The 17,831-nt window shown below is 42.2% G+C and overlaps 1 protein-coding gene across 40 annotated transcripts in view; it reads right to left on the minus strand.

Moving 5' to 3' along the window:
- gas7b (growth arrest-specific 7b) overlaps positions 1–17,831 on the minus strand; it is a 718,490-nt gene that overhangs the window by 270,851 nt on the left and 429,808 nt on the right. For all 40 annotated transcript variants that reach the window (XM_078225370.1, XM_078225385.1, XM_078225378.1 and 37 more), the window contains one exon: positions 11,977–12,097. In XM_078225370.1, coding sequence (XP_078081496.1) covers positions 11,977–12,097 — 121 coding nt within the window. The remainder of the gene's footprint in view (positions 1–11,976; positions 12,098–17,831) is intronic.

Below are 17,831 nucleotides of genomic sequence, written 5' to 3' on the forward strand. Positions count from 1 at the left end.
GTCGCTCCTTTACTCTGAGGATATGCTCTTGGATCCCAGGCTCACCTACTAATAGAAACATCTTCCCCACATCCACTCTATCCAGGTCTTTCAGTATTCTGTAAGTTTCAATGAGATCCCCCTCATCCTTCTAAACTTCATTAAGTACAGACCCAGAGTTCTCAAATGCTCCTCATACATCAAATTTTTCATACCTGGGATCATTCTCATGAAGCTAAACAGTGATTACAATTCAAAGTCCTTCATTGACTGTAAAGCCCTTTGGACTACCTGGAGGTTTTGAAAGGTGTTGCCTCAGTACCTACGTTATCCCTCCTTCGGCAGGGGCACAGGAGAATCTTGTCTCATGCTTCCTCGAAGAAATGTAAAGCTCTCTTTTGTACCAGACATGATTGCTTGTATTTTGCTGGGATAGAAGACCTCAGTTTCAGGAACTTGCACCTTCCTCTCTGTTCCTTTCTCCCCTGATATTATGCCCAACATAATAATACAAACAAGCTGAGGCTCAGAGATCAAAAGGAAGTCATCCTTTTGAAGTTGCTAGTCATGCATCCAGAGACAAATTGCCTGTTGCCCAAAGTGTGAGCGGCCAGCAAAGAGAATAAACACCATGGAGACCAGAGACACAGTGAACACAGGCCAGAGCAATTCATCAAAGGCAGGAAGCAATTCTGAAGCAAGCACTTTCGGGAAAGCATTCTCTAACTCTGGGTATTAGTGTATAGCACAGAGGCTGGGATTGGGGTGGGGGGGTTTGAGGGGGAGGAAGCCCATAACAACTAGCGGATTAAGCCTGGGCTATTTTAACATCCAGGCATCATCTCCACCTGGAGCCCAAGTGGGAGGGAGAATAGCTACCAAACCAGGAAGAGGAAGTGGGATTTCACAGGAAGCCACCACCAGAGATGGAATGGAGCAATCACAGGTAAAATCTAAGTTGTGACTGGACAGATAGAGAAGGGGGGGGGGGAAGAGGGGGGATGGAAGGGGTGATGGGTGGGAAGGGATGAGGGGGTGACAGGGGGCAAGGGATGACAGGGAGAAGAGATGGAGGGGGTTACGGGGGAAGGAGTTAGTGGGGGAGGGATGGAGGGGGCAGTGGGGAAGTATTGATGCTGTGGGAATTTTAGATTTCTCCTGGATCCATGTTAGTTCCTCGCCACATTTCAATGGTGGCTTCAAGAACAATGTGCAATTTGAATGACCCGGTGCTGAAATTGCATCGGGGTCCAAAGGAGGTCAGTGGGTCCTCACTTTATATATTCATAAGTTCCCCAGCCTGACTGCGGTGGGCATCCTTCACATGAGCAAAAAGAGAGAGCAGTTAAATGGCGATGGATGAGAACATGTCAAAGTGGGATGTGCCCAGCTGCCATTTTATAGAAATCATAGAAACCCTACAGTGCAGAAGGAGGCCATTCGGCCCATCGAGTCTGCACCGACCACAATCCCACCCAGGCCCTACCCTCGCATATTTACCCGCTAATCCCTCTAACCTACGCATCTCAGGACTCTAAGGGGCAATTTTTAACCTGGCCAATCAACCTAACCTGCACATCTTTGGACTGTGGGAGGAAACCGGAGCACCCGGAGGAAACCCACGCAGACACGAGGAGAATGTGCAAACTCCACACAGACAGTGACCCGAGCCGGGAATCGAACCCAGGACCCTGGAGCTGTGAAGCAGCAGTGCTAACCACTGTGCTACCGTGCCGCCCTTCTTGTCTTGTTAAAATTGATGCATAAAATTACCAGCTTCTTCACACAAAGATTCCATTACATCTCAAGTTGGGAGATGTCAGGGAATTTACGCAAGGGACCTAAGGAATACAAGTACAGTGCACTTCAAAAAAAGCCTCATTTTCTTTATATATTCATTTAAAATGAAGACGGTATAATCTTGAGGTTCTGATTAGCATGGTGGTACTTAGGCCCTGTCAAAAGAGAGGCAGCGATGCTTCATGAATAATTAGTCTTTTCTTAATGAGGCAGTATTTTCTGAAAATCTGTGGGGAAAACTTGTACATTTGATCAACTTAAAGTTATGAATGTATCGAATACTTATTTACTTACATTCCAACCCCCAAAAGAAAAACTTGCACTTACAAAATGTCTTTCTCATCCTCACGACATCCCAAAGTGCTTCACGAGCTTTTAAAATGTAACTTCTATGATAAGGTTACAAACATTGTGCCTGATTTTCAGCACCTAGTTGGGTAGCTGGTGTCAAATTATTTTCTTGTTCAGTGCACCAACCCACCACCGCCCCTCCCTCAGGGAGATATGCCCCGAATGGTGTGATTTTTCGCTCCCCAGGCACGGGGAGCATGAGGCAAGTGCAGGATGGAATCGGGTCCAACAATCCTGGACGCCTAGGGACTGCCGAGTGGCGGGGCGGGCAGTTTAAACCTTGGTACCCTGGAACTTTGTCTCAGTTGTTTTGTTAAATATTTGGCTTTCTAGCCCTCATCCCTCACACTCTATCACCGCCCCCCCCCCCCAATCACTCCCTTTATAGTTTCCGAACAAACATCCAAACTCATCACTCTTTGTCCTTATACCCTCCATGCCAACTCATCCGAATCCACCATTAGCAGACCTCAAGGACCATGTTGCAATGAAACAAAATAAAGATCTAAGGAGCTACTGTATCTTTCACGATAGGAAGCAACAACTGCAATTCATGAAAACCCATTCAATACATTGAAGTCCCAAGTACTTAATCCCTTATAAAAACAAACATTTTTGTTCATAACTTCACATCTAAGAATTAAATCCTTTAAATTAAATCCTTAATAAACTCTCCAAGCTGTCTAATTGTGGAATGTTGACCAACATTAATGATATAATGACAGTGTTCGAGTTATGTCAAAAAAACTACTGAAACTGATAGAAAATCCCACAGACACAAGCAGCTAGTTTTTTTTTTCAATTTCTAAAAGGCTGGTGATTTAACTAACGGTTCTACAATCCTTACCAGCCCTTCAAGAACATTTACAACCTTTCTAAAGGTTCGTAAGTCCCACACTGCGAGATAAGGCTCTTGTTCCAGTGAAACGTTTTTTTGAAAACTCAGTACTGATGGCACTGCAGAGTTTGGGAGTTACCTCCCCACCCCCCACCCCCAAGCAAAAAGAGGAACTGTTGGAAGGGGGAGAGGGACTTCTTTATCTGGGTCCCACTCACCATTTTTAAAAGGTGCCGAGAGTCTCCACGACCCGTGAAAATCCGGCCTATAAGGTCCTAGCACAGCAGAGATAGGTGACCAGATAATCCGTTTAGGTACAGAATATATAGCCCTTTGAGCCTGTTCCACCATTTAATAAGATTATGGCTGGTCTCTGACCTAACTCCAAATACTTGCCTTTAATATATTTGATTAATGAGGATCTATCAATTTTAATTTTAAAATTAACAAGTGATCTAGCACCAATCATCATTTACAGAGCACCCCCCCCCCCCCCCCCGAAAACTTCAATCCTGTCACCCTTATGGTGTCGGATCAGGGATAATTATTGACCAGGACAGTTTCCATGTTTTTCTTTGATATAAAATCATCTTACGGTACTATTCAATGAAAGACCAACATTTTATTATTATTTATTAGTGTCACAAGTAGGCTCACATTAACACTGCAATGAAACTACTGTGAAAATCCCTTAGCCACCACACTCCGGCACCTGTTCAGGTATACTGAGGGAGAATTTAGCATGGCCAATGCACCTAACCAGCATGTCTTTTGGACTGTGGGAGGAAACCGGAGCATCTGGAGGAAACCCACGCAGACACAGGGAGAATGTGCACACTCCGCACAGGCAGTGACCGAAGCCAGGAATCGAACCTGGGTCCCTGGCACTGTGAGGCAGCAGTGCTAACCACTGTGGCACCATGCCGTTCCCATTTCACCCTCAAAGGGACATCAGGAATGGTGTACAATGAATAGCTAATTCAATAATCGTCCAGTTTACACTAATGTCCAAAGTTGCAATCACCCACTGCGTGCATTGAAAATCAGTCTCCTCTGCGAGGGGATCACATAGAGGCAAGAAAATATTAGATTAGACAGGCATCTGTGTCAGCACAAACTTGGTGGGCTAAAGGACATGTTCCTGTGCTGTACTGTTCTTTGTTCTTTGAATGGTGAATGGAGACAAAAGGTAAATTAGTCATAAGTGGCCTTTCATCAACATTGCAAATGAATTCTAACGATGCTTTAAAAGGGCTTTAGTGACAGACGCTCATATTAAAAGGTCCTCCTCTCCTTCTCAAACTTTCTAACTGTCCTCAAACAATGAAAATAACATGGTCATGCAGGTTATGCTTAACTACGGCTTAGCATTGTCTAACTGCAGGAGTCAAATTAAGTGGACCAGTAAAAGTGTTGGCTTTAATACGTACATTAATGTTCAATGGCACTCTATATTAGCTGCAAGTGATAGATCAGAAGCAACAGAATCAAGACACATGGCAGGATTCATTCCCAATTTCTTTGGCGGTTGGCACAATTTAGAATGGTATTGTGCTGGCACATTTACATTCAATTCCTAATGTTACATTTGCCATAAGAAGTGATTTGAATATATTGCAAAAATCAAACAAAAGAGGCACATCAATAAATAATTCAGCACTGGATGAACACAAAGGAGTATTTAAGTCAGTCCAGAGTTAGGACAGCCTCAGATTGGCTGCCAATAGTAAAATGGATGCCATTCCCCAATTGTCTCAAAGGCAGGAGGGGCTCACAACCCATGGCTGGTTTAAGTGGAGTACTGTGACACTATCCAATTAGCTTTTAAAACATCTTTTGTGAGTAATCACCATTGCAAGACTTCCCTGCCAATCAGCACGAGAAGTACGAATACTTTTGGTCAAGCATTGGGCATCTCACATCAAAAACCACAAATAAGAACAATAGCCTGTACGCTGTGACGTTCACAGCACTGGAATCAGTCCACTCCATCACAGGAAAGAAGCTGACAGCAAACCAGGAGCCATTTTATACCTGACACTATTTTCAACTTCATTGATTTTAACAGCAGAGGCCAATTTTCACCCCCATGACTGGGCATGCAAAAATCCAATTTCTAAAGCCAACTTTGTTGTGTTTTCAGAGACATACTTGTTTACGTGTAAATCAGAGCCTAGGATTTAGTTGGCTCAGGCACGGTTTGTCTCCATCTGGCAGCTTGTTGTGAGGGGGGTGGGGGGAGAGGCACATATTTTCCAGAACCCTTCCGCCTTGTCCAGGTAAGTGGGGTAGGTCTAAATAAAAAGACACGAGGTAACAACAGGTGTAGACAATATCTACCCTCGGTATTGTTGCATCTACATTTGTTGGCTCTTCATTAACTCATCTTCCTTTCAGAGATCGTCACCACATTGTATGGCAGCAACAAACAATTCAGAATGAAGGTACTATGAGGCAAAATAAAACCCTTAGACCGCTGGTTAACAAAGATGGGCAACCCAGGTATGCCAACTGACACATGAAGCAAAAGGTAACAAAACCTGAAAATGCAAAATGACTGTTAAACAAAGTCTAGAATCATAGAATCCCCACAGTGCAGAAGGTGGTCATTCGGCCCATCAAGTCTGCACCAACTCTTCAACAGGTCATTTTAGCCAGGCCCTATCCCCGTAACCCCATGTATTTACACCACTAATCCCCCTAATTTACACATCTTTGGACACTAAGGGGCAATTTAGCATGGCCAATCCACCTGACCTACATATTTTTGGAGCAGACCAATACTTTATAGTTTAGACAGACAGGGAGAGCTCTGACATGAAGTTAGGAAATCTGGGATTGGATGTAATTCTAATGCAAGTTACTATATAAATCAGTTTGTGCTTTCTGGTAGCACTATTTTCTTTGCTCCCTCACGCTATGCTTTGGGAACTTGGGCACATTGCAATTCAAACCTGATTTTCCAATCCATCCCATTACCAGTGAGCCCTTGTGCCACCAACCGAGCCTCAGAAAATCAGGACTCTGATGTTGAGTCTTTCATCAGCCACAGCAAAAGTATTCATGAGTTTTAAATATTTACATCAGTGCTGAAGAGCTCCTTCCTCTGCCAATTATTGCTCATTAACATCTTTATTCACTTTGTGATTCATGATAGTGTTGGCTTCTAAAAGCCAGAACATCTGTCAAATAACTTTATAAAATAAGATTCTTGAAAGATAATTCCACTTATAGATTGCTGTCAGAACGCGCATAATAAAGGAGGCACTCCGGTTCTAGCTGGACGATGACAGTGGCATGTCTTTCTGAAGTTAATCTGTTCAGCCAGTTTTGTGTTAGGGGAACTATTCCAGCTACAGACAGACATACAACATCTCTTTGTCCAATGAAGGAAGACAAGAACAGGTTTCTTTCAAAGCCTTCACAAGGGATTCAGTGATCTATACATATTATAGCTGTAAAAAAAACTGTACAAGTGTCATTATCTACAGAACTAATATTTCACACTTGGAATAACCATTGATGACAAGATTTGCAGGGGTCAGGATTTGTTTTTGGATACGCAAGATGAAGAGTTTGAGGGATTGAGAAGACCTGAAGGTTAATCACTGATTCTGACACCTCTTTCAGTATACTGTTGCAATTAGACTTGGAGGGTTCATCTCTAAAATATTAAACAGCTAAACAAATAGGAATTCCCTCTGAAGATTCAAAATGTACTTTTTGTTCAGCTATAGTGCAGTGCTTGTTAGACCCATGGCAGAGGATAATGGCTAAGCAATAAAAGACCTAGCTTCCAGCTCAAACCAGGCACAATCAAAGCTTTATAATTTATTTAATAAAATCTCATTGTACGATCTGACCTTCTCATAATTCAAAGAAACAGGACACAGTGCTGCAAGTCAAATCGAAATGGCTAAGAACTGGTGTAATTCTTGCTTGAATAGACATTTGCTGGGGGCCCAAATCTTTTGATTATTAATTCCCAGTCCTTGGTCCAGTTGTTGACCAGGGTTATCACACACACAGACATTAAAGATTAGTTCCTACAGCACAGGTAAATTATCCTTCCTCACCTTTCTTAATCTATCTGCAGAGTTTGACACAGTTGCCACACCATCCACCTCCACTGTCTTTCTAGCATTATCCAGCTGGCTCGGACTGCAACCAGAGTGTCATCTTTCAATGACTTCTCTTCCTGACCCACGCTGTTACCTCTATCCTAGGCTCCCATGCTGTTAATTCTATCTGAGGTTCCCTCTGATCTACATGCTGCCCCTCGATGACATAATTGGAAAACAGTGGGAGGGATTTTATGGCTTCGTTCGTCCCGAAACCATAAAATCCCGCACAAGGTCAATGGATCTTTCCATTATCTGCCCCTCGCCCGCTCCCATTCCCATAGCGGGTGGGGCGGTAAAATTCCAGCCACAGCATCAGTTTGTACCTCCCAGCTCCACCTCACCACTACTCATCTCAACTGCTCCATTGTTGCTAAGTGATCAGACTGCTACAGCCCAGCCACTGCTAACTGAGCAGAAGTTTCTGACAAATAAATATTGGGAAGACCAAAGCCGTTGTCTTTGTCTGCTGCCACAAAAGTCTGCTGCCACAAAATATCTGCCTACTCCATCCCTCTCTCTGGTAGCTGCCCGAGGACTGAACCAGACTGTTTGCAACCTTGGTGTTGCATTTCACTCCCAGATGAGCTTTGAATCACATTCATGCCATCACGCAAACCGCCTAGCTCCAGCACCGTAACATTACCTACTCTGGCTGTGCCTCAACTCATCTGCTGCTGAAACCCTCATCCACGCCATTGTTACTTTTGGACTTGGCTATTTCAGTGTACTCCTAGCTGGCTTCTAATTTTCAACACGGCATAAAGGTCGTCGAAATCTCCACTGCACAGGTCATTACTCGCACCAAATCCCGTTCACTCATCACCCCAGTGCGCACTGGCCAACGTGGACTCCCCATTAAGCAACGCCTCAATTTAAAAAACTCTTCCTAGTGTTAAAATCCCTCAATGGCCTCAATCCTCCCTATCTCTGTAACCTCCAGCAGTCCCAGAAGCCTCATATCTGTGCTCCTATAATTCTGGTATCTGATCCAACTGTCTGCCCCCCTTCTGTAACTATGTTCAAGGCATGTGCTTGAGAGGTTCCACGAATAGTGGGCATTGTGGGGGCTGGGGTGCATCATCACCCCTATGAATTATGTTTGTTTTAGCTCATAAAGGTTCCTATGACATTTGATTTCTTTTACAGTGCTCCACCAGGAAGGGCAATGCATGGTTGCCCCCGTCCATTATCATTTTGTTTTTACATCCGAGAGCATAATTCTGGTCTCTTGAGAAAACCCAATTTATTTTTCTCCAACCATTGCGACTGCGCCTTCAGTTCCCTTTGCTCAAATATCTGGAATTCCCTCCCTAATCCTTTCTATTTCTTTTTCCTTCTTTATGACGCTCCCGGAGGAAACCCACACAGACAAGGAGAGAACGTGCAAACTCCAGACATACAGTGACCGAGGCTGGAATTGAACCCGGGTCCATTGTGCTGTGAGACAGCGGTGCTAACCACTATGCCACCGTGTTGTCCAGTAATATCTTGATATTATTCTGCCCTTGAAATGAACTTCAATTCCAATAGCAGTCCTTGATGCTGAATGTATTCATTATTGATTATGGATGACCAACGTAAAACATGAGTAATACAAAATGGCTGGAGATCAATTAGAAATGAATCATGTTTACCCAGATGTTTCACACTCATTCTCTGTTGGTGTCCACTTCCATCGACTCTGTCTACACTTTCTGATGCCTCGTAAAAGCAGCCAGCATAATCAAGGACCCCACGTACCCCGGACATTCGCTCTTCCACCTTCTTCCGTCGAGAAAAAGATACAAAAGTCTGAGATCACGTACCAACTGACTTAAGAACAGCTTCTTCTCTGCTACTGTCAGACTTTTGAATGGACCTGTCATTTGTTAAGCTGATCTTTCCCTACACTCGAGCTGTGACTGTAACGTTATATTCTGTGCCCTCTCCTTTCCTTCTCTTCTGTGTACTCTACGGATGGTGTTTTGTCTGTCCCACATGCAAGTAACAATACTTTTCACTGTATCCCAATACACGTGACAATAGTAAATCAAATTTTCATGGCAAAATAGGGCCTAAAATTTGGTTTTGTGCTTTGGATTTTATATCCTTTATCTTGTTGCTTTCACTGCACATTTGTGCTATGAACAATGCAGTGTACCTGTCTTTAGAGGCCCAGAATATTGCCTGAGGTTGTTTTATTCCTTACATTCAGAGGCATCCACTAGTTGCCATTCTTGTCTGAGCTTCCGTCCCCGTCTGTACAGATAAACAACTAATGTTCTTCTCTTTTTACTGGCTCACAGAGATTTTCTCCCAAACACAATGCATTAGACTCACCAGTTCAAACCAAAAAGTTGCAACTTTTGAAGGCTTGACCTCATTCTTGCACAGCTGTTTCAGTGACGCTGCTGCTGTTTTGACTCCCATCTCACAATGTAAACAGAACAAATCAGATTGTGGAAGCGCGTCCACTGGGAAACAATTTGGCAATGTAAAACATACCGTCATATTTCACCAGAATCTATGAATCCATTGAGCAAACTGTACCTCATTGAACACAATTCATAATCCATGTTATTCGGCATAGAATTAGCTGTACAGTGCTCAAAGGATTATCCAGTTATCTTCAGGCAAAATAAGGTACAGAATGAGCCACAGAACATAACATTTTGATTCTACAGCATGTTTCCTGGTAGAATTTCTCTGCTGGGTCTCCTTCTGCACAGCTGGCTGGTTGACTGAATGTAATGTTATTGTAAAGGATTAGAATTACCCAAAGGAAAATGGAGAAGGGACAGCTTTCTCGGAGAATTATAATCACTGGAGCACAAGCTGGCAGTGTTTGGAAAAGAACAAAAGACCAAACAAAATAAAACCATCAGCATCTTTAAAGGCAAGCGGCCAGAATTGTATGTGTGCTTAGCTTCAGAGGTGATGGTGGTACATGGTGGTTAAGCACCCGCAGTACCATTAACAGCTGACTGCACCTAACAAATGGAGCAATTCAGAGAAACAAAGGCCCGTTAAAGCATTGTCATTGGAGGCTGGATACAAGCCAGGGTCTAGAGCCAAGTGCAAGAGGGACAATTAGCAATGCAGAGCTGAGCGATCGTAGTTATGCAGCAGATAAAACGCCAATGGAGAATTAAACTGGTCATTTGGGAAATCAATCATGACGTTGGTCACAAAATTGATCTTCAGGATTGTTGCTACGTTGGTCGTCTTGCTAAAAAGCAGGGTCGAGATCCATAATTAAACTGAAAACAGTAACGAGAATGATCTCCACGGGACCATTATGGAAAAGGCCAGCTTCCAACCATTTTGTAATGTTATACAATAACCTTTTAAAACAGACCCAACAACGAGTTTATGATGTGAAACCTTTATGATCTGGAGACTAAGCATTTCTGTTCATCGAAAGCAAAGAGAGAGAACCCTTCTTTCCTGAAACCTGGTCAAGACAAGGAAGATAAAAGGCGAAATGCAGCTACTGTTAATATATCACATGCGATTGTTTGAAGCAAGTTCAAGTTGGTGCTCCTTAGGATCATTACAGGGCCCAGAAGAGCATTCAACCACTGGACAAAAACATGCTTACATCAGATTTTACAGGATTATAACATTTTACAGCACTAAAGGAGATTGTTTGGCCCAGGAGGTCTTCAAGAGCATGTAATTAAAAATAACACAACGCTGACATTCTGAAAACTTTGTCACGTGCAAAACATAGTCTTCACATAGCCCATCCAAACATTCCCTCATACAGACTGCTCAAATTTTGTCATTTCCGGGGCAGATCTCATTAGATACTAGTCAAACACACACACTTTCTATTGGATTGGTAGGTATAAAGGTCTGAGAAATATCAGAGTTTTGAAATATAGTTTTAAAAGAAAGCAAATAATCAAAATCAACATGATTAAAGAGATTGCACGAGAAGGAAAGAAGAAGAGTAGGAATAGATGCAAATTGTCTACGCTACCTGCTATTTGGACACCAATCAGCCACAACTTGAAGGGAATCACCAGCTGGGTTTGATTAAATAAAACGATAACTTTCCTGTGGAGTGGGGGGGGGGGGGGGGGGGGGGGGGATCCTTGCCTCAAATCCGCACAAGCTGGTTGAGAGAGGTTTTCTGTAACAATTTTCTCATTGCTGGATTGCCTCTTTGCCTCGGGAGGAATATTTGCTGACCATTGTATGGCATTTCTCCAGTGTGAGATGGTTCTTATAAAAATCTATAAACAAGGATTATTATCACAAGCTATGGGAATAAGATGACAAATGAAACATTTCTTTCATCACAAAAGGTAATGGAATTTTCAAACAGATTATGAGAGCAACCACTAAAGCAGGGAGCGCGAACAGATTGGAGAGATGATTAGATGCGTTTATTCAGCCGTTCGGAATTACATAATGATGTTAAAAAGTCGGAGTGGGCCATTCAGCCCCTTGCGTCCACTTCGCCATTCAATAAGATCACAGCAAGTCTGACTGTGGCCTCAACTGGACTTTCCGGCCTCCTCTCCATATGCTTCGACTCCCTTGCAAGTCAAAAATCCGTCTAGCTCAGTTCTGGATATATGCAATGTCCCAGTGTCCACTCCTCTCTGGGCTGGAGGATTCAATGTTTCTGCTCAGTTTTGAGCCAAGGATTTTTTCAAATGTTAGACAAATGTGATAACCACGACACTACAGAAACACTATGCAAAACAACAGCTCGTCTGAGATTTAAATACTGGACTTCTGACACTTCAACTTACAGGCGCATAGCGAGAACCATACCCCAGACCAACATCCCAAATTCTGCTAAGACAGGATGAACCCATTAGGCTCAAGGGCCTTTCCAGTTCCTAAAACAGCTTGCGTTCCCGTGATCAATGCATCATTAATGGGACTTACCATTTGTGTAAGTATTGACATAGTACTTCCGACCCTGCGGTGACATGTAGCACTGCCAACCCTGTGGCAGAGGAGAGTGAGACATTTCCTCAATCGTCTGTGGACTTACTGATGCAGGTTTCTGTCAAAGACAAACACAAACAGGCAATTATTTCCAAAGCTGTTGTGCATAAGCAATGCATAGATTTCTGCATCGTAAGTTTAATTACATTGATCAAATCCAGTAATGCTATCTGATTCTATTCCATGCACATGTACAAGTTTATACAAGACCCCTGTTTGCTAATGGATGAAAGGTTAGTGGAAATTCCACCAAAGTAAGTTTAACAGTTACAATATGCTAAGCATCACAGAATTGTTACGGTGCAGGAGGCGGCCATTTGGCCCATTGTGTCTGCAGTGGCTCTCCAAATAAACATCATGACTTAGTGCCATTCCCGTGCCTTTTCCCTGTACCCCTGCAGATTGTTGCTATTCAAGTAATCATCTGACTGTCTTAATTAAACCATGATGTGGAGATGCCGGCGTTGGACTGGGGTAAACACAGTAAGAAGTTTAACAACACCAGGTTAAAGTTCAACAGGTTTATTTGGTAGCAAAAGCCACACAAGCTTTCGAGGCTCTGAGCCCCTTCTTCAGGTGAGTGGGAATTCTGTTCACAAACTTAAATTAAACCTGCCTCCACCACACCAAACTTTAATTAAACCTGCCTCCACCACACTTCCAGGCAGTGCATTCCAGAGCCGAACCACTCGCTGTGCGAAAGAGGTTTTTCCACACTTGCTTCTTTCGCAAATCACTTTAAATCTGTGCCCCCAAATTCTTGATCCTTTTACGAGCAGGAACAGTTTCTCCCCATCTACTTTTTCCAGCCCCCTAATCATTTTGAGCATCCATCAAATCTCCTCTTAGCCTTGTTCTCTCAAGGGAGAACAGTCCCAACCTCTCCAACCTATCCTCATAACTGAAATTTCTCATCCCCAGAACCATGCTTGTAAACTTCTTCTTCACTCTCCAATGCTTAACGCAGAGTGGGATACTAAGCTAGTTTTGTATTGATTTATCACTATATATTTTGTAATAAAACAAAGGAAATAAGATTTGATTTTGGTAGCTGGGTATCAATATCTGTATCATTTTTTCTGATCTTTGCTAATGCAACATCATTCTAAGCGATGGCTTTAATTTTGTCTAGCAATCCTCTGTTGTAATGTTGTCTGAGCCATATCAATCGTTTCAATCAGAATTATTTGTACTTACCATTAAAGTCTCCTCAGTTATCATGCCATAAATTTTTATTCTACAAATGAACATGCACAACAACTACATTTCCAAGAAATACATTATTGGCTCTTGTGCGCCTTAGGACATCCTTAAGATGTATAATTTGCTATTGAAATGCGAGCCATTCTTTTTGTATACATACAATGTAACTAATGCTTCATTGTTCCAATTCAAATCCTGACCAAAATGCTTCATTGTTCAGATTGGAAAACTGAATAGTCAGAATGCAAATGTTATGTTAACATTTATTCCTTAATTGATAGCAGGACAAAGTAAAGATCGAGATATTGTCCACTGACGCAAGTAAGTGACGGCAAGAGTAGTAACTGTAAAAAGGGAGTTGGATTCAAAAAACCTTTAATTTTAAAAATTGCAAGATTAAGGAGAAACTGGGGCAAAATGGATGCCCCATTTTCCCCGTGTTGTTCACCGATATTTAACACGTGCAAGAACTAAAAGATCACAAATGCACACTTTTTACATTGAAGTGTCAATCAAATATTGCTCACCCCAAGCTCTTTCAAACAGTTGGCGCTGGCAGAATGGGCTGAATGGCCTGCTTATGTTCCATATTTTTTCTGCTCATTGGACATAGCATAATCATTGGAATCAGTTGCCATAACCTTCTGCCAAAACACACTAAGGGTCATATTGACATTGGCTCATTCAGTCAACCATTACGCATCTCTTCTGATTTTCAATTATCGGGAGAGATATCCAACAGGTAGCTGAATTGACAATGCCCATTTTACATAGAATTGTTACAGTGCAGAAGGAGGCCATTCAGACCATTGAGTCTGACCTGACTCTCCAACGGAGTATCCCACCCAAGCCCTATCCCTGTAACCCCACATATTTACCTCATTTATCCCCCGAACATACACATCCTGGGACACTAAGGGAAATTTAGCATGACCAATCCACCTAACCTGCACATCTTTGGACTGTGGCAGGAAACCGGAGCATCGGAATAAACTCACGCAGACACAGGGAGAACTCCACACAGATAGTCACCCAAAGTTGAAATCAAACTCAGGTCACTGGCGCTATAAGGCAGCAGTGCTAACCACTGTGCCCACCGTGCCATCTCCCAAAGTCAAAATTATCCCCATCGCTTGTGCGCATGTGTTAGCAAGGGCCACTTGGGAAAGGTCTTGAATTCATGCTGGACCTTCAAGAATTGGCTCCATCAACAACAATTAGTAACATAATGTAGCAAAACATCCCAAAGCAATTCACACATGAGTAAACAGATACAAATTGACAAATTGAAGCAAAAGAAAAAATGATTTGGGAGGGATGACCATAATAACATGGATATCGAGAGGAACTTTCAAAGAGGGTGGAGATACAGCAATATCCAAGGATGGGTTCTGGAACATGGGATTTTGTAACTGAAGGCATGGAACTAATTTGGAGGGTGGGTGCAAGGAGTTAGGGTGTATTCAGGAGCAAAGAAAAATCAGAAAAATCACAAATGAAAGGTCAAGTCAAAAGTACTGTTAATTAAGTTAAACAAACCGTGATATAATAAAATTCAATATTTTTTCAAGTTGCTCGAGTGCTAAAATGGTGGGTTCTAATTGTTTTTAAAATATTCTTTTTGATCACAATACTACTCACAGCAAGGGAATGCTTACTGGTGATATCAAGCATGCCACAGAAGTACAACATTGCATCTCCCATGCCAAAAGGGTGTTAGCAACTAAGTTAGACATTACACAATTGTTCATGCAACAATGAAGTCTAGCAGAGTATCTGTTGACTTTGGAACGCTGGTTCAAAAAGCTGCATTTTATTTAACGACGCTTTAGTTCCAAAATTTATACTGCAGCTTCAAGATCAGAATGAACCATAAATCCTGATAAACTGCTTTCTTTTCACATTGATCAGCACTGCAGTGTATTGGAACAAATGGAAGCATTAAGCCATGTCAGATTCAACAGTACACTTATCCAGGAAAGTCAACACCAGCCAATCATGCCTCAATAATAATAGTGAGGCACTTTAAAAGGTGAAAGATGGTAAATAAAATGCAACTTCTCTCTGTTGGTCACTGAAATAGGAATACCATCTGTTCGATTCATTCACATAACCCTTCCCTTCTCGACATCTCTTACATAAGTTTGTATATTTACTCCATGGGCAGCACGGTGACACAATGGTTAGCACTGCTGCCTCACAGCGCCAGGGAACCGTGTTCAATTCCGGCCACAGATGACTATCTGTATGGAGTTTGCACGTTCTCCCCATGTCTGCATGGATTTCCTCCAGGTGCTCCGGGTTCCTCCCACACTCCAAAGATGTGCAGGTTAGGTTGGCCATGTTAAATTGACCCTACTGTCAGGGGGATTAGCAGGGTAAATACGTGGGGTTGGGGGCATAGGGCCTGGGTGGGATTGTGGTCAGTGCAGGCTCAGTGGGCTGAATGGCCTCCTTCTGCACTGTAGGGATTCGATGACTCTATAGTTCACAATTAGAAAATTATGAGTGATCCAATTCTATCAAATCTGGAACATACACACACAAGCAATGAGGGCAGTTTTGACTTTGGATATGATGTAAAATGGGCATTATCAATTTAACTGCTTGTTAGATATCTCTCCTGTTTGTTATTGGACCAATCAGAACTTGACATGAAGGGCCAATGGCTGTGGTGCAGAATATCACCAAAGTGGAAAAGTTGATTAAGGGGAAGTCAAACAAATTATAATCCTAAACATATTTTGAATGGACTTTCCTTTGTAAGGAGAGGACAGACTTTTTATCTACATACACTTAAACACAAGTTTATCTATACTTGAAAACGTAACTGGATTTCAGAGGTTTTACAGTACCACCTCCATAAATTTTGCAATACTTGGGCACACAATACGACTGTGGTGTTTTGAGAGCCAGGCACCAGCAAAAGACAACTTTGGGTCTTAAGTACATTCATACAACTAAATGAGAAGCAAAGGTGAACTTTTTTCAAAATTATCTGAAAGGAATAGAACCTAGATTTGTTGACAACGGGACAGGTGCAGATAAGGCAAGCTTAGTCATCCACAAGTCCAGTCTACTGGAAGAGTTTGACATTGTCACAGTTAGCATAGGAAGTTGGTAAATGTTGTACCTCACTCACAATCAAACTCTTCCGGACAACTGCTTTTCAATTGCTGAACACATCGGACTTTCTATACGTATGTTGTTTCAACATTTACTGCTGTAATATTCTGAACCAAGAAACTCTTACTATACGCAGAGTCAAATTTTGAAGCAAATTTTATGCATTTGTTCTGTATTAGGATTATTTAAACTAAAATGCAGCTCCCAAACTTAAGATATTCAAAACAGGCATTAAAGTACATCAAATATATAGTGTGTGTCAGTTATATCATGCACAGCAAGCATAGTGTCTCAAAAATGACATACTCATCAATTTACTAGCCTATTATTTTTGTTGCTGGGTGTAAATAAATTAATATTTCAGAACTGCTGAAAAAAGAGACATGCTATCAATGCAGTGCATCTCACTAATGCATTCTACAAGCCACATATATTCACACACACAGCCATGTCCTTTGCAGACAGAAGGGACATGACCACATATTATATCTTATTCAACTGAACTAAAGCTTGAAGAACAGTCATTCCTTGGCTTATTCCCCCAGAGCTATGCCTTGACTAAAGTTGACCTCCCCCATTTGAATTTGAACAAAGCTGGGCAGTTAACTGTCCTATGCTGTATTCCCCAGGCCAGTATCCACTTGCCAAGCAATCTGCACTCTCTTCTCATGCAGTATAAATTGTTGTTTCTCTTTACTGTTAGTGATTTCTTGCGAGCTGTCCTGTTGAGTGCAAGACAAAAAATTTTCACAACATGTCCCTTTTTTTCAGTTTTGTAGAATGGCTGGTTCTTGCTATCAAGCAATGCCAACAGCACAGGTTCAATTCCCTATGGTCATATGGTCATCTAGGACAATCGCGACTTTACCTTTAACTACCAAACGACCAGAATTCTTTTATTGTGGTGATCATACCGCTTTTCTTTGGGGAGTTGGCATTGTCCTTTGAAAGATAGGACTTTGGGAATCCTGCAAAGTTCATCATACTGGGAGTCTACACACACAAGGTGAAAACCAGCAGTAGTTAGTTTGTTGAAGGCGTACAAATGCTGCTTGCAATCAGATTGAAAATGTGTAAGAGGTTGAATAGTGGCAGACCTCAAAAACCAAGCTGCTTTTAAAATTAATAACGTTTTAAAGTTTATTTATTAGTGTCACAAGTAGGCTTACATTAACACTGCACTGAAGTTACTATGAAAATCCCCTAGTCGCCACACTCAGGCTCTTGTTTGGGTACACTGAGGGAGAATTTAACATGGCCAATGCACCTAACAAGCAATTTTTCCAGACTGTGGGAGGAAACTAGAGCACCCGGAGGAAACCCACACAGATACAGGGAGAACATGTAGAGACTCCACACAGACAGTGACCGAGGCCGGGAATTGAACCCAGGTCACTGGCGCTGTGAGGCAGCAGTGCTAACCACTGTGTCACCACACAATAAAGGGTACTGGATCATTTTGT

This window comes from Mustelus asterias, chromosome 12 (assembly GCF_964213995.1).
Source record: "Mustelus asterias chromosome 12, sMusAst1.hap1.1, whole genome shotgun sequence".
NCBI classification, from domain to species: Eukaryota; Metazoa; Chordata; class Chondrichthyes; order Carcharhiniformes; family Triakidae; genus Mustelus; species Mustelus asterias.